We start from the raw sequence: 22,180 nt of genomic DNA, 5'->3' as shown, positions 1-22,180 counted from the left end.
AGGGTCATTTTACATAAGTTTATTGACATAATAAACGATTATTTGATTTCAGCAATTATCATATTATGTTGTGATTTTTACATCTGTTTGTAAATTTCGAACAAAATTTTTCAAAGATCTAAGCGCCATCTTGCATAAGAATCAAGAAGCAGGAAGGAGTCTATTAAAATAACATAGAAAATGTCATAGCTGGTTTTAACTCCTGCTTGTTGAGCAGCTAAAAAAAAAAAAACAGTAAATTGTTGCAAATGAATAATTATGATTCTGTTTATTTGAAAATAATGCTTTGGAATTAGGGAGAAAATGCAAGATCAATCAATTGGAGAGCAGACCTCTTCTACGCTATTTCCCTGCTGTCTTTCCAGTTGTCTGTCCAGCTGTATGTACTCAAATGTCACCCGGTTAATATATTGGCCACTTGAAACCATTCGTATCACGCTGTTGTCACATCCAATCTTCATTTGGGCTATGAACAAAAGTACAACTTAGTAAATCGACAATAGACATAAAAATGTAAAACCATAGAACACATGTCAAACATGCCAAGGTTTCAATGATTTGCAGACACACTGATTGTGTTATACACTTATACAAATTTATTATACTTATACTTGTTATACAAAGCCATCCACAACATTGCCCACATCTACATCACTAACCTCATCTGCAAATTGTCCCCTCCGCTCCTCCCAGGACCTCCTGCTTTCTAGCTCCCTTGTTACCTCCACTCATGCTTCCTTCAGGACTTCTCCAGAGCCTCTCCCATCTCTGGAACTCCCTGCCCCGTTATATCCGATCAGCCCCTACCCTGTCCACCTTTAGGAGATCCCTGAAAACTCATTTATTCAGGGAAGCCTATCCCATAGCCACCTAACAACTGTCACCGAGCCACCCCCATCAAATCTTTCTCTGCAGCTATTACCTTTTGTACCACCACCCCCTCCCTTTAGAATGTAAGCTCTCTGAGCAGGACCCTCCTGTACCTTTTGTATTGTACTGTAATTGTGTTGTCTCCCCTTATACATTGTAAAGTGCTGCGTAATATGTTGGCGCTATATAAATCATGTATAATAATAATAATACACTTACTTAGGCTAAATATGTTTATCAAGTTCAACCAATGTTGCTGGGGTCCTCTATGCACCTTATTAAAACATAAATGTGGGAATCCAAAGAAATAAAACAATCATACTCACCTAGCTGGCTGCAGCACCAATCCCATCTGCAGTTTTCCCCCACCACCACTACACCGAGAACTGAGTGATCAAAGACCGCTGATCGTTCATTTATCGGTATGCAGTGTGAAGTGAGCTGGTGACTGTCAGTCAACAGCTCTCTGCCCTCCTCCTCCAGAGCTCACTGGAGCACTGGGCTGTGCATGGGGCGGGAGCAGCTGGTTCTGTCTCCCAGCGGCTTGTTAAGAAGCTGAGCTAGTCAAGGCAGCTGGATGGATCCGGACTATAAAGTCAGAATCAATCCAGAGCCTGGACCAGCGGAGTGACTTCAGCCGACAGCATGCTTTAGTCTGCTGTTGGCTGAAAATGGGTCATAGGAGTGCAGAGAGCTATGTGCACTCCTGTGACCCATAGAAGAAGTTTAGCCAAAAGAGCTTTGGCAATACTTCTCTTTTTACAGTTCTGCAATATAATTTTTGTGAGCTGGTATTCAAAACTGAATAATTAATGGTTTGTATGTGTGAGATTATGTCTCTTTTTTTATTTTAGTTTATACGTATTTTAATACAGGTAAGCATTTTACTCATGTTAGAAGCTGCAGGTTAACATTGCATCCTGTTATTGTGATGAATTTTATTTATTTCCCCAAAGGAACAAGTGCATGTTGTACTTTGTCATGTTCTGATTCTATGCCCCATTATTTCCTAAACACACCTCTTCTTAACCACTTGCCTCCCAACCCAATTCTGGAACTTCTCTCCTATGTGTAAAAATCAAAAAATCATCTTTTTTTGCTAATAATTTACTTAGGACCCCCAAACATTATATATATAATGTTTGGCTTAGGGAATAAAACTTTTTATGTCATACTAAGTTTCAAACGCAATTTTTTATTTTTTTTTAACAAAAAAACAAAACACATTCATGAATTAAAGCAGAACACTTCAGTAATTTTTTCATCCTTCCATTTATTAAATCTTCTGCCCTTGTTGTTAAAACTTTGGATAGTAAAACATTTTTTTTGCCAGTAAATACCTTATACAGCCCACTTCCGGTTTCTTGTCTGGTAAAAAGCCTAGGCTTATGACATCATGCACAGCTCTCTCTCACACTCTTGTGAGAGTTTGCCAGGAAGGGAGGGGGGATGAGTCATAAGAGGGCCAATAAGAGCTGCAGAGCTGGAGATGTGCTTCTGTGTATCTGTGTAAATCCAGGAAGTAAACAGGCAGCAACATCAGCTGCCCACAGTTAAAATTATTTTAGCCAGACTCAGTGGAGGGAGATTTCTGCAGCATATTTGGCAAATACAGAATCACAGTATGTATAAAATAATATGTAAAGTGGTTGGAGGGAAGCTTCAGAATGACAAAGATGTTTTTATTACAAATTATGTGAGCACAATATTTACCCCAATTTCTTTGTATAATGTGAAAGATGATGTTATGCCAAGTAACTAGATGCCTAACATGTCACACTTTAAAATTGCGCACACCCGTGGAATGGCACCACGCTTCGGTACCTAAAAATCTTCACACACTACACTTTAAAAATGTTTACAGGTTACCAATTTAGAGCTAGAGGAGGTCTGGTGCTAGAAATATTGCTCTCACTCTAACGTTTGCGGTGATACTTCACTGGTGTGGTTTGAAAGTTATTTACATATGCGGGCATGACCTACGTATATGTTCACTTCTGTGTGTGATTACTCCGTAATTGGGGCGCTTTAATTTTTTTTATTGTTTATTTTATTTTTATTAATTATTATTATTATTTTTTTTTTTTTACACTTTCCCTCAAATTTTTTACTTTATCAGTTTTATTTATATTATAAGGAATGCAAACATCCATTATAATAGGAATAGGGCATGCCAGGTTCTCTTTATTGGGAGATCTGGAGTCTATAAGTCCCCAGATCTCTCCTTATATACTGGAAAGCCTGAGATTAACAAAATAAAACGATCTCAGGCTTTCCAACAAAAAAAAAGCAGTGTTTACATCTGCCTGCGCCGGGACGTCGCTTACGGTCTCCGAGGTTCATAGAAATGGCCGGGTACCAGCTGCAGACATCATTCAGATATCGCCACTTCACGTTCCTGACGTCAAATGACGGCAACCCGAGGGAAGTGGTTAAAGCTGGCTATAGCTCCGTCCTATTGTAAAGCTCAAATTATGGGCATTCCTATGGGGGTAGGTACACCTGGCACAGAGCCTCTGTTCCCTCTCTAAGCTGAGTTATCTGTCACTATTATGAATCACTAGCACTGATTGTTCATTAGTAATAGTTAAGCCCCATACACACTATCAGATTTTCTGTTAATTTTTGTTTTCAGATTTACCAAACCATGTACTGCAAGGGCCTGCCTGATTGCATACAAATTGAAAACTCCTAAGGTTTGACCTCATATTTTTGGTAAATCTGAAGGAAAAAATAAGCAGAAAATCTGATCGTGTGTATGGGGCTTAAAAAATTACTCAGAGCTGCAGCTCTATGTTATGTATCTGCCAGTGCCCTGTGTGTGTGTACAAGTAACCACAGACAGTGCAGCCCTGAGTGATCTTTTAATATTATGAATGAACAGGCAGTGCTGAATGCTCATTCATAATAGTGACGGATCACTCAGCACTGAAGCACTATGTATTTATCTGCCAGCTGCTTGTAAACAGACACAGCCCTGGCCATTGGATAATACAGGACCGCAGCACTGTGTGACTTTTCACTTTTATGAATGATTAGTAGTGACAGCTTGGTGCCATGTATGAAACAGCCGTGCAGCACTGCCTATTAGTAAAATAATAGTGAAAGATCACTTAGCACTGTGGGTTGTTAGATTAATTGGCTGGGTCACATTAGCCACATTAGAAATCTGTGAAGCGCTATGTCAAATGCTGTAGCAAAATCCAAGTCCTTTCTTGTATTAAGAGAGGTATGGACTCCAGAGAGAGAGATATCGTTTTGCCCCTGTTCAAATCATTAGTAAGACCTCATCTGCAATATGCTGTTCAGTTTTCGGCACCAGTTCTCAAAAAGGATATCGGGGAACTGGAGAAAGTACAGAGAAGGGCAACCAAACTGATAAGAGGCATGGAGGAGCTCAACTATGAGGAAAGATTAGAGGAACTGAATGTATTCTCTCTTGAGAAGAGGAGAATAAGGGGGGATATTATCAACATGTTAAAATATATAAGGGGTCCATATAGTGAACTTGGTGTTGAGTTATTCTCTTTACGGTCAACCCAGAGGACACGGGGGCACTCTTTACGTCTAGAGGACAAGAGATTTCATTTTCAAATACGGGAAAGTTTCTTCACAGTAAGAGCTGTGAAAATGTGGAATAGACTCCTGCCAGAGGTGGTTCTGGCCAGCTCAGTAGATTGTTTTAAGAAAGGCCTGGATACTTTCCTGAATGTACTTAATATAACTGGGTACTAACATTTATAGGTAAAGTTGATCCAGAGAAAATCCGATTGCCTCTCGGGGGGATCAGGAAGGATTTTATTTCCCTGCTGTAGCAAATTGGAGCATGCTCTGCTGGGTTTTTTTTTTTGCCTTCCTCTGGATCAACTCTGGGTATATAATTGGGTATATTGGATTGTACAATATTTTTTATTTTATTTATTTATTGTTTTGAAGGTTGAATTGGATGGACTTGTGTCTTTTTTTCAACCTGACTAACTATGTAACTATATAACTATGTACCTGTAGCCACTAATGCCGCGTACACACGGGCGGACTGTATGGCGTACTTAGTCCGTCGAAACACATTTCAGCGGACAATCCGCTCGTGTGTGGGCTTCAGCTGACTTTTTCAGCGTGCAGTCCGGTGTACTAAGAATTTCGGATTTTTCGAAATTCTGTCCGTCGTACTTTGGTTTCAGCGGACAATCCGCTCGTCAGTATGCTAGTTCGACGGACTAAGAATGGCCCATGCCCAGAAAGGATTTACACGGCGGAAGGGTGCTTTGCTGTGTCTTGGACTTCCTATTTCTAGTCCCGTCGTACGTGCTGTACACGTCATCACGCAAGCTTTCGACGAACTGTTTGTGCATCCGTGTGTGGTCAAGTCCGTTCAGTCGAAAGTACGACGGACTGTCCGTCGGATTGTATGACGAACTAAGTACGCCATACAGTCCGCTCGTGTGTACGCGGCATAACTTTGCTAATTTTAGGCTTACTTCCTTTAAAGGAGAATACATTTACCAGACAAAATCTGTCTTTGGTTTTACCAGTATATTGTTAGGATTCTGTAATGAGGTAAGAGAAGATTTTTTTCTCTAGTAGTCTCTAGGAGGTAGCATAAAATCATTTCTTCCCCTTGCTGTCTCTTATTTTCTCTGCTTTCTGATAAGGATATTCATAGCAGAGAATGATAGTAAATTATAAGGTTAACTCTAGAGATGAGAAAATCTGCCTGGGTATGATTTGCGGTCGGTTCTGTCAAATCCCGTGTGAAATCCACACAACCCAAACTTAGTATCAAACCCAAATAAAGTCTATGGGTGGAAAAATCTAAATTCTGGCCAGTTTCAAGGCAAATTAGCAAGCTATTGTCAGAAGGTCATGGTGACCTGAGCATTGCCATGGAGGACATTTAACAAAGCAAACAAAATTCTATTTACAGTTCCTTGCAAACGTATTCACCCCCTTGGCTTTTTACTGATTTTGTTACATTACAGCCTTTAGTTCAATGTTTTTTTAATCTGAATTATATGTGATGGATCAGAACACAATAGTCTAAGTTGGTGAAGTAAAATTTTAAAAATATATACATAAAACGATTTTTCAGAAATACAAAACTGATAATTGACATGTGCGTATGTATTCATTCCCTTTGTTATGAAGCCCATAAAAAGCTCTGGTGAAAACAATTACCTTCAGAAGTCACATAATTGGTGAAATGATGTCCACCTGTGTGCAATCTAAGTGTCACATGATCTGTCATTCTATATACACACCTTTTTGAAAGGCCCCAGAGTTATTGGTAGGTTATAAAAAAATATCCAAATCTTTGATGATCACTAGGAGCATCATCAAATCTATCATAACCAAATGGAACATGGCACAACAGCAAACCTGCCAAGAGATGGCCGCACACCAAAACTCACTGACCACTCAAGGAGGGCATTAATCAGAGAGGAAGCACAGAGACCTAAGGTAACCCTTGGAGGAGCGGCAGAGTTCCACAGAAGAGACTGGAGTATCTGTACATAGGGCTACAATAAGCCGAATGCTCCATAGAGTCATGCTTTATGACAGAGTGACCAGAAGAAAGCCATTACTTTCAGCAGAAAACAAAATGGCAGGTTTTGAGTTTGTGAAAAGGCATGTGGGAGACTCCCAAAAATGCATGGAGGAAGGTGCTCTGGTCTGATGAGACTAAAATTGAACTTTTTGGCCATCAAAGAAAATGCTATGTCTGGCGCAAACCCAACACGTCACATCACCCAAACAACACCATCCCCACAGTGAAACATGGCGGTGGCAGCATCATGATGTTGGGATGGTTTTCAGCAGTCAGGACTGAAAAACTGATCAGGGTCCAGGGAAAGATGGATGGTGATATACAGGACTATTATTGAGCAAAACCTGTACCACTCTGTGTGTGATTTGAGGCTAGGGTGGAGGTTCACCTTCCAGCAGGATAATGACCCCAAAGACACTGCTAAAGCAACACTTGAGTCCGTCGAAAGCTTGCGTGATGACGTGTACAGCACGTACGACGGGACTAGAAATAGGACGTCCAATACACAGCAATGCAACCTTTCGCCGTGTAAATCCTTTCTGAGCATGCACCATACTTAGTCCGTCCAACTAGCCTACTCACGAGCGGACTGTCCGCTGAAACCAAAGTTGGACGGACAATATTACGGAAATTCCGAAATACTTAGTCCGCCAGACTGCACGCTGAAAAAGTCCGCTGAAGCCCACACACGAGCGGACTGTCCGCTGAAATGTTTTTCAGCGGACTAAGTTGGACAGACAGTCCGCCCGTGTGTACGCGGCTTAACTTGAAGGAGCTAGAGCAGTTTTGCAAGGAGGAATTGACAAAAATCCCAGTGGTAAGATACTTATCCCAAACTACTTGGAGCTGTGATAACCCAAAAAGGTGGCTCTACAAAGTATTGACTTTAGGGGGGTAAATAGTTATGCACATTGACTTTTTCTGTTATTTTGTCTTATTTGTTGTGTGTTTCACAATAAAAAAAAAACTAAAAACTTCAAAGTTGTGGACATGTTCTGTAAATTAAATCATGCAAATGCGCAAACAATCCATGTTAATTCCAGGTTGTGAGGCAACAAAACATGAAAAATGCCAAGGAGGGTGAATACTTTTGCAAGGCACTGTAAATACTGTACAGTGAAGGTTAATGCAACTTTGAGGGTGCCACAAGGAAAACATCAATCATATAAATTACATTTGTAGAGGTCTTTAAGCTGTGGTGTTACAGAACAGTATGATTTTTACACAAAGCATCAGCAACACCGTCTTCTGGCAGCACATATTTTGGATGTATACCGTATATACTCGAGTATAGGCCGACCCGAATATAAGCCGAGGCCCCCAATTTACCCCCAAAAAAACTGGCAAACTTATTGACTCGTGTATAAGCCGAGGGTGAGACATGCCTGTCCATCCCTGTGTGTGTGTCCGTCCATCCCTGTGTGTCCGTCCATCCCTGTGTGTCCGTCCATCCATCCCTGTGTGTGTGTGTGTCCATCCATCCATCCATCCCTGTGTGTGTGTGTCTCCATCCATCCATCCATCCATCCCTGTGTGTGTGTGTCTCCATCCATCCATCCATCCATCCATCCCTGTGTGTGTGTGTATCCATCCATCCCTGTGTGTGTGTGTGTCTCCATCCATCCATCCATCCGTGTGTGTGTGTCTCCATCCGTGTGTGTGTGTGTGTGTGTGTGTGTGTGTGTGTGTGTGTGTGTGTGTGTGTCCAGCCTACCTGTGTCCCGAGCCTTTGTCCCGAGCCTCCGTCCCGTGTCGTGCCTTGCCTTCGTCCCGTCCCGTCCCGTCCCGTCCCGTCCTGTCCTGTCCTGTCCTGTCCCGTGCCGTGCCTTGCCTTGCCTCCGTCCCGTGCCCTCTTCGTCGGCGGCCATTGTAAAATTCAAAAGCCGCGCCTCCTCCTTCGCCTGTGATAGGCGGAACACTGAATTTCCCAGCAGCCTGTGTTCCGCCTATCACGGACGTCGTATCATCCTCGTCCGTAGTACGAGGATGAGACGACGCCCGTGATAGGCGGAACACAGGCTGCTGGGAAATTCAGTGTTCCGCCTATCACAGGCGAAGGCGGAGCCGGAGGCGCGGCTTTTGAATCATAGAATGGCCGCTGTCTGTCTGCTCGACACGCTGATCGAGCGGGCAGACAGCGATGACTCGAGTATAAGCCGAGGGGGGCACTTTCAGCCTCAAAAAAGAGGCTGAAAATCTCGGCTTATACTCGAGTATATACGGTAGTTGATTTTTTAACATCTACATTTAGCTTGAATTAAATACAACAGCACGTTTTCAAGGCTGATCCTTTGAGAACGTGCATGCACACAAAATGATGCATCGAGAGGGGAATACACACTGACACCACCGCCGCCGTGTCCTTATTCTGGGAGCGGCAGCCATCTATTTCTCCCTGCTGAATACTACTCTGAATGGGATGTCACCAGGTTCCAGGATAATAACATAAGGCCCATAGCAATTTGATTTCTGGTGAGTGCATAGAATGGTGAAGGGATACCACAGGTACTGAGCAATACTTGGATCTTCAAGGTTAGGATTATATGCTGTTTCACATTTTCTTTCTGGTGAGTGTTTTGGCACAACACATTGTCACGATTGATCTTTTGGAACCTGTTAAGGACTTTCTACCTCATAGGACTGATTGCACATGGGACTATAATTATTTAATATATGGACATTCACTATATTTTATGTAGCGCTGCACATTTTTGTTATTTTGGTAATTACCCATAAAAACCTTTGCCACTTTAATCCTTCTATTTTCTACTTTGCAACTGACCACCTCTATGACAAAATCACCCCCTGTCTTGCCCTGACCTGGTCACTTCTGCCTACAAATGTTCACTCTCATCCACACTGGACTCATTTGCTCCTCTCACTATGCAAAATATCAGGCCCCGACCAAGAACAACCTTGGCAGACTGACAACACCAAAAAATCCTAAAAGACATAGCTGTGCACTGGAGCGATTGTGGCCTAAAACCAAATACCACCAGGCATTTACTGTATATAAATTTGAATTCTTAAAATACAGTGCCTCTCTCCATGCTGCTAAACAAGCCTACATTGTCACTCGCATTAGTACTCTGTCATCCAGTCCTTATCTCTTCTCTACTTTCAACTCTCTACTTTCTCTACCACCACCTCCACGCAAACACTTGCTCACTGCTCATGAGATTGAAAATCACTTTGAAAACAAGATTGATGCAATTCATGGGGCCATCTCCACCTTGCTGATATCTATCCCACTTAAAATACCCTGTACAAAACCACCCTCAACACTTTCCTCTTTTGACCTTGCTACTCCCAAAGAGGTTGCTAAAGTTTTCTCAGAAGCCCGCCTTACCACCTGTCCGATGGACCCTGTTCCCTCACAACTACTATAGTCACCACCTTCTATCCTATGCTCCCTCACTCAAATCTTCAATCTCTCCCTCTCTACTGGCACCTTTCCCTCTCTTCTAAAAAAGGCACTGATCACCCTAATACCTAAAAAGCCCTCACTGGACCCCACATGCCTGAAAAGCTTAAGACCCAACTCCTTGCTCCTGTTTACCTCTAAACTTTTAGAAAGCTTAGTCTACAGCCATCTGAGATCCTACCTCACTGACAACAACCTTTTTGACCCCTTACATTCTGGCTTTTGCTTACTACACTCCACTGAAACTGCCCTACTAAAACTCGCTAATGATTTACTAACTGCTAAAAGCAATGGCCACTACTCCACGCTCATACTACTAGACCTTTCTATGGTTTTTGATACTGTTGACCATCCCCTCCTCCTCAAAAAAACTCCACTCTCTTGGCCTTCAGGGCTCTACTCTCTCATGGTTCTTCATCTACCTATCACAGTGCTCATTCAGTGTATAAATACCATACTGGTGACCCCACAATAGGGATAAAACATTTTCATGGAAGGGAGTTTAACAAGACACGTGGCCACTAATTAAAATTAGAAGAAAAAAGGTTTAACCTAAAACTGCATAGAGGGTTCTTTGCTGTAATGTCTTGTACACACGGTCGGAAATTCTGATGGAAAAGGTCAGATCGGATTATATTGTCGGAAAATCAGATGCTGTGTGGGCTCTATGGGACTTTTTCCGTTGGAAATTTAGAATGAAAAAATTTGAGAGCAGGATCTTAAATTTTCAGACAAAAAAATCCGATCTGACTTTTTACGATCGTTTTTAGAGAATTCTGATCAGACAAAGTGCCACGCATGCTCAGATAAATTTACGAGACCAAAGCTATTGGCTACTAGCCTCAACGCAGTCCCGTCGTAATGAATGAACGTCATCACGTTCTGAACTTTTCCGACAAATTTGTCCGACCGTGTGTATGCAACACAAGTTTTGGACAAAATCTGACAGAAAAAATCGGAGGGATTTTGTGGTCGGAATGTCTGACCGTGTGTACAAGGCATAAGAGCAGCAAGAATGCGGAATTCCCTTCCACAGGCAGTGGACTCAGCGGTGGGCATTGATAGTTTAAAAAAACGATTAGATAAACACCTGAAGGACCGCAACATACAGGGATATGCAATGTAATACTGACATATAATCACACACATAGGTTGGATTTGATGGGCTTGTGTCTTTTTTTCAACCTCACCTACTATGTAACTACCGTATGTAACTCTGTCTGCTCCTCCCCACATCCTCTTTTTATAGGGGTCCCCCAAGGTTCTGTCCTCAAACCCCTTCTCTTCTTCATCTACACCTCCTCCCTTGGTCACTTGATAAACTCCCAAGACTTCCAGTACCATTTCTATGCTGACTGACATATCAGCATGGATGTCACACCACTTCCTCAAACTCAGCTGAGATGATAATATTCTCTCCTGCCTGTGCACCCTCCCCTGACTTATCCATCAAGATCAATAATACAACTATCAGTCCCTCCCCTCTTGCCAGGGTTCTAGGTATAATCCTGGACTCTGACCTGTCCTTTCAGCCCCAAATCCAAGCCACCCCTATCTGCCAATCCCTCAACTGGCTTCCCGTTGCCCAGCAAATAAAATTCAAAACATTAACAATAGCATACAAAGCCATTTACATATCTGCCCAAAGCTACATCATCAATCTTGTCTCCAAACATCCCCCAAATCATCCTCTCCGCTTCCCCCAATACCTCCAGCTCTGTAGCTGCCTTATTTTCTCTTCCCATGCTCATCTCCAGGACTTCTCCAGAGCCTCTCTCAATCTCTGGAACTCCCTACCCCCGATCTGTCCAGTTTTTTCCTACTATGTCCATTTTTAGGCGATCCCTGAAAACTCATCCCTTCAGGAAAGCCTATCCTGCCTTTAGCTAACCAAATCTTCTATTTCTCCCATCAGCTCATCCCTCACAGTTATTAACTATTTCTTTCAGGACCCTCTTTACCCTCCTGTAATGAATTGTACTGTTGCTGTATTGTCTCCCTTTATATTGTTTAAAGTACTGTGCAAACTGTTAGTGTTATGTAAATCCTTTATAATAATAAGATTAATAATGACAGCTACAAGGGGGAATAAATAGGAGGTGCTTTACCACACAAGTATGTAGTGATATGCTGCAAACAAAGGGTAGCTTTGCACAACTAGCGCACAATGCACACTCCAACATGAAAAAAGGATTTAGCAAAAGAAAATATAACCCCCCCCCAAAAAAAAAGGGGTATGTATGAATGTGAAATAAAATGAAGAAATAAAAAGCCTTGGGGTAGGGTGTTAAATCAGCTAAAGAGCAGCTACATTTGTTGCTGACAAAAGGGAATTCCTAAAATGAACTGTTGGCTTTCTGAACTGTAAACATGTGTGATTGCAACACAGTACAATAATAGCAACAAATTCTCCTTATTCTCCTTAAAGTGGTTGTAAACCCTTACAATCAACTTTGACCTACAGGTAAGCCTAGATTAAGGCTTACCTGTAGGTCCAAGAAATATCTCCTAAACCTACACGGTTTAGGAGATATTTGCTGAAAGACAGGCACTGTGGCGCGCAGGCGCACTGAGAGCACCGTGGTCAACGGCAATATGCCGCGAGTGGCGGCTCCCGTGCGCATGCGCGGGAGTGACGAATGTCAGCCGAATGACAGCGGCGGAGCAACGAGACCCACCGAGAAGATGGATGCGGCCGACTACAGGAGACAGCGGTGACTTCGCTGGCTCCTGTGTCAGTTAAGTGAAACATAATGGGCTACTATGCGATGCATAGTAGTCCATTATGCTTTACCCTTGCAGGGAATGAAAGAGGAAGTAAACTCATCAGGGTTTACTTCCTCTTTAAAGAGACTGTCATTTCTTTATGAACTACTCCAACACACACTAACAAAGGCTGCTAGAAACCTACTGTTTTAATAGTGAGGAGGCAGGCACATAACAAACCCCTCATTATTGGCCCTTCTAAGCCAACTCACCTAAGTTCAAAGGCCATTCATTATATTATGGTTACAAGAAAGTCAACCAGGTGAAATTCACCATAAATTTGTCGGGACCTCAATCCATGAACATGCAGGATTCACTTTAAACCCATGGTAGCGGCAAATCAGGTCTAATCATCTATCCCTAACACCAACAATAATACGAGGATGTAGTGATAGGAGGAGCTGTTATGTAATATTTATAGCCTTTAACCACTTACTGCATCTAAGCAAAGTTTTTTTATGGGATAAATATAGCCTTTCTAATTGATTGTTTATCTCAAAAACATACTGTAGATAGGACCCATAGACAGTAGAATAACATTAACCATATTAAGCAACTATATAATGTTACATTTATTTATTTGTGTCCATACGGGCACAGAGCCACCACCCCCCCAATCCATGCACCGCCCCTTAATTTACATGCAGGGCGCCGGACGCATGTATTCCAAAGGGAGTTTTTTTTTTACAAGCACACGACTGGAGCCTGAGGCTCTTATTGGCTTCATAAAATGGTGGGCTTGGGGCACAGAGCACTGCGCCCCGAGCCCTACATCTCCTCCTGGCCAATCCCGGCTCAGGAAGCGAGTCCTGAGACCCGATTGGCTGCCAAGGAGGAAGAGGGAGGGGATGCAGGGGAAGCCGCGTCGCTGTGAAGCTGAGTAAGGAGGATACGTAGAGGCCCGTCACCCGGAGGAAGCCTGTGACCTAGATGGGATAAGTGCAGGGATCGATTGACCGGCCACCAGGGAAGGGGGTGGGGGGTTGGCGGCAGACGGATTGCCGCCACCCCCCCCCCCCCAAAAAAAAAAATTATACCACCTGCTGCCACTGATACCATTACTTACCAGAACCATGAAATGAATGACAGAGGTCAGCTAATGGAAACATATTTGATGGATCTAATCCAGTACCACCCAGGAGTTCCACAAAGTCTCCAGCTCCCCCGCATCCTCTTGGTGGTGGCTTCTGTAAAAAGAGCATGTCTAATTACATGTTACTGAGCAAATGCATTGACATTGTTTAACCTTTAATCTGCATATAGAAGACAAAATTAAAACTACACTAAAAAAGTACAAAATAAGTTGGATGAGCGTCTGCATTACCTGTAAATTAATATTTTAGCTTTTAAGATAAGAACTAGATTTTTTTGGGGGGATTTTTTTTTTTCAGTTATGAAGATTTAACATAATAGAGTTCCTCCTCCCCATGTTTTTCAGTTTGTCTGAGCATTTCGGAGCAACATGTTGGCCATATTGACTTTGGTAGGTATCTTTTGGCACACTAACTAGCACAACATAGGAAGTACTCAGCGAAAGAAATGAATGGAGGAAATCTACAGGGTAGAATCTTCAAGGAATTGCTATGCACTGGCAGTGAGTTAAAATATAACCAAGGGCAAAACTTTTTTTTTATATTTAGACAGAGTAAATATGGATTAGAACCCCTGAAAGTTTTTATTGCTGTCTGGGCCCTCGTTAGGTTGATTCAAAGTTACATAGTAGTTGGTAAGGTTGAAAAAAGGCACAAGTTCATCAAGTCTGACCTGTGAGTGTGCGCTTTTATGTCAATATTACATTGTATAGCCCTATATGTTATGGTCGTTTAGGTGCCTATCTAATAGTTTTTTGAAATGATCTATGCTCCCTGTGAAACCACTGCTTATAGAAGAGAATTCCACATTCTTACCTCTCTTATGCCTTGTACACATGGTCGGACATTCCGACCACAAAATCCGTTGGATTTTTTCAGACGGATTTTGGGCCAAACTTGTCTTGCAAAAACACGGTCGCACAAAAGTGTCGGAAAATCCGATCATTTGGAATGAGATGACATCAAACACGTATGCTGGGAGTATAAATGGGCCAGTAGCCAATAGCTTTCGTCTCTTAATTTATTCTGAGCATGTGTGGCACTTTGTCCGTCGGAATTTAAACGATCGGCTTTTGTTGTCGGAAAAGTCCGATAGAGCCCACAGACGATCGGATTTTCTGACAACATAATCCAATCTGACTTTTTCCGTCTGAATTTCCGACTGTGTGTATAGGGCATTACTGTAAAGAACCCTCTATGCAGTTTCCGGTTAAATTGCTTTTCTTCTAATTTTAGTGAATGCCCATGAGTCTTTTTAAATGCCCTTTCAATGAAAAGTTTTATCCCTATTGTGGGTTTACCAGTACGGTATTTGTACGTTGAAATCGTATCCCCTCTAAAGCATCTCTTCTCCAGAGAGAATAAGTTCAGTGCTTGTAATCTTTCCTCATAGCTATCTATTTGTCCTGTTTACCATTATCATTGAAAGTGAAGAGATTTATTCTCACTTCCTGTTTGGCAATGGGACAGGAAGTAAAGGGAAATCTCTACAATGGGACACAGATGGCAAAAAAAATAAAAATCTGACAGGTGTTATAACCCTCATTTACTCTATACAAAATGAAAAAAAAGTCTAGAGTTCTACTTTATAACATTTAACTGTAGTACAGCAAACTGTGCTGTTCTTAGCCAGACCAAGGCTACACGAGGCTACAGAGCTGGTTTAGGTGCCAGTTGGACAAATGGCTAGCTGCAGAAGTACATACACATTCTTCTCAACCTTCTGGAAAGTTAAGAAGAAACATCTTCAAAGCTGAAAACAGTTCCAAAGGGGGGAATCTTTGGTCTGGGAAAAAACACAACTAACTAGCCCTTTTATGGTAGGACAGGTTTGTGTGAGCTAAGTACTGTAATTTATATCATGCAAAGTGCTCCATGCTGCCACATTAACTTTTAGGCATCATGAACCTCCTATTTTCCTAAAGAACATGGCTTATGACCTGTTCACACTGTTACGGACACTGGCTCCAGGGACCTTTTCTGCCTACATTTACCCTGTTATTTGTTATTGTTATATTTCCCTTTTTTGTTACATTTTTGGCTGTTGAGAGACTGTTTTCTTGCATTTGCCCTAAAGATTATTCCTGGTTTGTTTTATTTGGAACGATACATGTTCATTGAAAGAGCTGGTCACATTGGTCTCTGTTCCATGTGCTCCTGTGTAGGCGCCGGACTGTTTAGGTGGCATGCTAATAATTAGCTTACTGCTAATTACATCACTGTTAGCTGTTGGCTGTTCCTTAGATGTGCTAATGATATTACTGTTTACATTGTTTAGGATAATGTGATCAAGCTCTTACCTGATCTTGTGTGATATATATTCTGTGTGAATTTACAGTAAAGTCAGTTGCTGTTTGCATCTAAGCTAGTGTTGTCTAGTTCTTGGGTGCAATCTTCAGCTATAAGGTCCTTATGATACCCGCTAGAGAGGTGAGACCGGTGGGCACCTAAGCCGTCTCCCCCTCCTCTCTGTTTACATCTACAGGAGGGGGAGGTGGCTTTGGTCCACTCTACTGTGTGAGAGTGAGTCCAAGGGACACACCACTGTATTCTGCGTTGTTCTGAGGTCTGTAAAGTTTGATGTAATGCAAATGGACATGTGCAGGGGGGCACTATGGGAGGAGAAAGGGGGTCTGCACCGAGCAGAGTCCCATACACACAGCAGGGGCCACCTGCTCTTCTGTAGGGGGCTCCTAAACATATCACAGGACTTGGGGAGACTTAGGCTGGATTCACACCTATGTATTTTTAGTGCGTTTTGCATTTTGCAGATTTGCACTACAGAATGTGTTCCATAGGAAACCATGTTAAATGGACTGTAGTGCAAATCTGCAAAATGCAAAAAGCACTAAAAATGCATAGGTGTGAATCCAGCCTTAGAGCTGAAAGTAGAACTATAGTCAAATGTTGTGCAGCTGTATAAGTGTTGTCCCCAGGTTCTTTGTTTTCTCTTACCTCCCCTGCAAACTCTTCAGCTTAAACAATGATCTTTACTAGGTGCAGATTTTTCAACTTTTCTGTGTTGAGTCGAAAATGCTACCCCACCTCTTCTGATATTGTGGCAATATTGTAACCACTAATAGGCTTTTATCTAAGTCCCACCACTATAATGCCCACTGAAGTACCCCATAACTTGCATAAGGTCAAGAGGTCATGGGGGTTGTGATCGGTTCAATAGCCTACACATCATAAATGTACAGGCGCTGAATAGACCTTCTTACTGCTGAGTTCTACAGAGAGAAAACCACCACTAGACACTGGAAAGCTAAGTTGTAGCACATTCTGATGGGTAAGTGAGCACTATGGCTTTGGAAATAAAATAAGCATTACATTTGATAACAGCTTGGCAAATCTTAGGCTATGACTATAGAAGTACTTTAACTGATCATACAGGCAGCACATTTCCTGTACACACACAAGAGACAGTAATGAATGCAGCTTATCTCATTTTCCTCATACAGGATCCATGCTATCCTCCTAATGTGTATGTAACATTGCACTGAACAGATAATACATTTTAATATTTTTTTGCTAGTGCTATTTTTCTTTAATGACCACCTATTAGAGTACAAGTGAACGCATGTGAGCACAAAGCACGTGTACATTGTTGAGTATATGCAAAGCCTAAATTATAATGACCGAAATTTTCATGAAATAGCATCACAGTACTTGATATCATAGTATAACCTAATCAGTACATGCCCCATACAATTTATAAAAGACAACTTTTGCATTACATGAATGCCTGGGCACTGAAAACAGGAGTGTGCTGTGTTCATACCTTTAACTGTAGCTCATTAAAGTGACCCAGGGTCAGGTCAGATATTTTCATCACAACTGGGTATATAATAGAAAAACTGCAGTTTCTGTGTTGATGGGGGATGATCATGGTAAATTTTCCACTTGGTGACTGGGAGATTACATTGCATGCTAAAGAACAAAGAATACAATATGTTACCATTATTGTGCTTGAATAATAAAAATTTAAAGAAAAATTCCATCAAAAGAAGTCAAATATATTTTCATGCATCTACATAGTCATCATCACATTGTACTAGAGCTGAACGATTAATCGTTAAGAATCAAAATCACGATTCTACTACCCTCCCAGAAAGGTCTCTGCTCACTTCTGACAGCTAACGAAAAAAAAAATCCAGGCAGTTTGTCAAGTTTATCTCAACATCGCTGATATCTATAAACAAAGTAACATTTGTTCTTAGCTCAAAGGAATGAACTTCGGTCTGTAAATGAAATCAGTTTAACCATTTAAATATTAAACCTTTTTAAACATCTTTTTTGCTAGAAAATTACTTAGAACCCCTTAAAAAAATACACTTTAATGAATTTAAAAAAACAAAAAACAGTAAAGTTAGCCCATTTTTTTTATATAATGTGAAAGATGATGTTACGCTGCGAGGATCATGAGAGAATCATGATCTTTAGTCTAAGCAAAAAAAAATTGTGATTCTCATTTTAGCCAGCTCTACTCTGTGCTTGTCATTTTTGTCATTCATTTTATGATGACCCATATGATTCAGCTATCAACTTTAACCCCAGATGAGAGGCACCTCTTTTATTTCTACAGCCAGTCTAGGTAGTCCCACTGACTGAAACCAAGCTCCTTTCTATACTTCCAACTAAATGAAACCGGTGAAAATGTACAACTGTTCTGCTTTTCTGTAATAGTGGTAGTATTAGCACTGTAGTATGTAAATTGCATTTATATGCCAATTTGTACTATTTAAATGACTTCTAGGTGTGTATGACATTTTGGCGTTACCATGATGTTCTGAGATGCTAAATTATCGTACCGTTTTTCAAGTCAAATTTTTCCAGTAGCTATTATGATAGTACTTTAGTACAGAAAAAGGCCTTCCACCTCGTGCCCCACCATGTAGTGCAAAATACTCTGCTGCTCAGCCTCCCATTAGATTTCAGATTAGAATGACCTGGGTCTAATTAAGTAATTCTTGTGAACACAAGTAAATAAGTAAAGTAAATCTAAAGGGAAATTAAAACAAAAAAAAAACATTTTTAGAGAGAAAGGTAGAGGATTAGAACCCCTGCCAGGTTGCGTGCTCGGATAAGGGTCTGGTATAGATTTTTGGGGGGACCCCCAAGTCATTATTTTTAATTTTGCTGTAAGGTTCCCCTTAAAATCAGTATTGATTTTGAGGGGGGCCCCTACGCCATTTTTTTACAAATATTTGGTGCAGGGTTCCCCTTAATATCCATACCAGACCTAAAGGGCCTGGTATGGAATTTGGGGGGACCCCCACGTAATTTTTTTCAGCGACTTCTTTTATCTGTATTGCCAGGACCGACAATTCATTATTGCCATGAGTACTTTTAAATTACTTTTTTTCCTTTAGAAATGTCATTTTGTGCAGGGACTGTTCTAAACACAGGAAAAATGTGTCAATTTACAACATACTATAGACACCCCCCAGGTGTGAAATTTAAAGGGATATTTCACTTTTATTGTTTTACTTTTAGCATTAGTAAAATCGCTGCTCCCGAAAAAAACGGCCGTTTTTAAAACTTTTTTTTGCATTGATACATGTCCCCTGGGGCAGGGCTCGGGTCCCCAAACACTTTTTATGACAATAACTTGCATATAAGCCTTTAAAATGAACACTTTTGATTTTAATGTCCCATAGACTTTAACAGTGTTCCGGCGGCTTACAAATTTGCCCCGAACACCGCATATTGTTCGGTGTTCGAAGAACATCCGAGCAACCAAAGTTTGGCCCGAACTTATGCTCGGGCCAAACTGTTCGCCTTTCCCCAGTGATCAGTATAATTGATCATCGTAATCGCATGATACAAATGTAAACAACCTCTCATGAACTGCTTGCTTAATGTTGTGATCTGTGATTGGCTTAAAGGAATCACATGGTACCTGGCTACCTGTATCGTGTGATTAGCTTAGCTAGTCACAGATCACAATCAAAAACAATTTATTATATAGGCACTGGTATGATGCACTATTAATATACTTATATATATATATACATATTTTTTCAGATGTTCATTTCTATGCACTTTGATGTTTATTTATTTATTGTTTATTTATTTTTCTCTTGGTATTTAAGGAAGCGCAACACACCCTCCCTCTATCAATCAAAAACAAGCTGCTCCCAAATGTGAAACCCATTCATGAGAGCTAAAGCTATTGTTTATACACTGATCATCATTGCATAAGCAATAACAGTATAAAAAAAAAATCCTTGATCACCCCCCCAGAGTAGTACAGTGTCACTACAATGAACTACTCTGATGACAGGATGTAAAAGAAATATTTTAAAAAAATAAGAAAAATGTTTAAAAAATTGAATAATTTTTTTTTTTTTTTTTTTTTTTTTAACATACTGTCACCAGTCAGCATTCCTGATCACAGTCATATGATGAAGCTGATGAAGCACTGGTGACAGTATGTTAAAAAAAAAAATGAAAAAAACGAAAACAAATTTTTATAAAATTTCTTCATTTTCCAAAACAGTGTCACAAAAAATGACAAATTCAAAAAACTTGCCATGCCTCTTCCAAAATGCCTCAGAATGTTTATTTTCAAAAGAGGGGTGATTTTGGTGGTAATTGTATTGTCCTGGTGTTTTAGGGCCTCAAGAAATGAGATGAGGCTGTCAGTAGATCAATTGTCAAATATATATATATATATATATATATATATATATATATATATATTCCATAATTTGTAGACACTATAACTTTCCCGCAAACCATATAATATACACTTATTGGGATTTTTTTTTTAAACAAAGACATATAACACAACACATTTTGGCCTAAATCTGTTAAGAAATTTGACTTAATTGGATATATTTTATAACAGAAATTAGAAAATATTTTTTTTCAACATTTCTTGAAGACTCCCTGCACCACCCAGCACTGCTTCTGGGTTGAATGACATCCAGTTTAATTCAACCCACTCCCTGTTAGCCCAGGCTGTCATTAACACGGACCCTGAGGGTGTGTCTTCAAGCTGGCTTGATTCTATAGGAGAATAATGCAGAGACTGGCAGTCATATCACTACGTGAGCCCCTTCTCTGCTTCAGGACAGACCATGCATGACCAGAAAGCTTGAAAAAATTGATTTTTACGGATTTGAAATAAAAATAAATGCATTGGAGAAGGAATCATTTGAAAATGGAAAAAAAAAAACTTTTCAATTTACATACTCTTTAACCCCTTCGCGCATAATGCCCCGTACACATGATCGGAAATTCAAATGCAAAAGTCCGATGAGAGCTTTTGGATGAGAGCATGCTCGGAAACAATTTGAAACATGCTCGGAAGCAATGAACTTTATTTTCTTGGCTCGTTGTAGTGTTGTACATCACCGTTTGTGTGACCATGTGTATGCAAGACAGCTTGAGCAGAATCTCGTCGGAATTCCGTCGGAAAAACCATCAGAGTATTTTGCGACCAAAATTCCGATCGTGTGTACGTGGCATAAGGGTAAAACAATTCTAAATGCCTAAGCTCAGTTTTGCATTTTTGACATGTGTAAGTAAAGCCGAACATGTCATCATCATATCATCAAAACTACTTTGGGCATCCAGGTGGAGTATACCTTGTATACCAGGCTTTCATTTGGCTTTCATTTGGTGGTAAATGGTAGTGGATATCTCCAGATTTTTTTTTTGTAAATATAACTGTGTATTGTTACTACTATAACCTACCACCAAAGAACAACCCAAAATAAATTCTCCTGCTCCTGACAATCACAGCGATACCACATATAGTATCTCACAAAAGTGAGTACACCCCTCACATTTTTGTAAATATTGTATTATATCTTTTCATGTGACAACACTGAAGAAATTACACTTTTCTGCAATGTAAAGTAGCAAGTTTACAGCTTGTATAACAGTGTAAATTTCCTGTCCCCTCAAAATAACTCACACAGACATTAGTGTCTAAACCGCTGCTAACAAAAGTGAGTACACCCCTAAGTGAAAATGTCCAAATTGGGCCCGAAGTGTCAATATTTTGTGTGGCCACTATTATTTTCCAGCACTGCCTTAACCCTCTTTGGCATGGCATTCACCAGAGCTTCACAGGTTGCCACTGGAGTCCTCTTCCACTCCTCCATGATGACATCATGGAGCCGGTGGATGTTAGAGACCTTGCACTCCTCCACCTTCCATTTGAGGATGCCCCACAGATGCTCAATAGGGTTTAGGTCTGAAGACATGCTTGGCCAGTCCATCACCTTTACCCTCAGCTTATTTATCAAGGCAACGGTCGTCTTGGAGGTGTATTTGGGGTCGTTATCATGTTGAAATACTGCCCTGCGGCCCAGTCTCTGAAGGGGGGGATCATGCTCTGCTTCAGTATGTCACAGTACATGCCGGCAGCACTCATGCAGCTCCAGACCATGACACTCCCACCACCATGCTTGACTGTAGGCAAGACACACTTGTATTTGTACTCCTCACCTGGTTGCAGCCACACACACA

At 41.0% G+C, this 22,180-nt stretch overlaps 1 protein-coding gene across 1 annotated transcript in view; it reads right to left on the bottom strand.

Annotated features, from left to right (window-relative positions):
• Positions 1-239: 239 nt before the first annotated feature.
• CRHBP (corticotropin releasing hormone binding protein) overlaps positions 240-22,180 on the bottom strand; it is a 39,324-nt gene continuing 17,383 nt past the window's right edge. Inside the window, exons 5-7 of the mRNA XM_077462575.1 lie at positions 17,478-17,626; positions 13,672-13,792; positions 240-466 (exon numbers count right to left, since the gene is read on the bottom strand). Coding sequence (XP_077318701.1) covers positions 312-466; positions 13,672-13,792; positions 17,478-17,626 — 425 coding nt within the window. The 3' untranslated portion in view covers positions 240-311. The remainder of the gene's footprint in view (positions 467-13,671; positions 13,793-17,477; positions 17,627-22,180) is intronic.

Source organism: Lithobates pipiens, unplaced genomic scaffold (assembly GCF_037356315.1).
Source record: "Lithobates pipiens isolate NorthernLeopardFrog02 unplaced genomic scaffold, aLitPip1_a1.2 Scaffold_3, whole genome shotgun sequence".
Taxonomy (NCBI): Eukaryota; Metazoa; Chordata; class Amphibia; order Anura; family Ranidae; genus Lithobates; species Lithobates pipiens.
The sequence above is the reverse complement of the archived record's forward strand: the minus strand, read 5'-3'. Positions and strand labels throughout refer to the sequence as shown.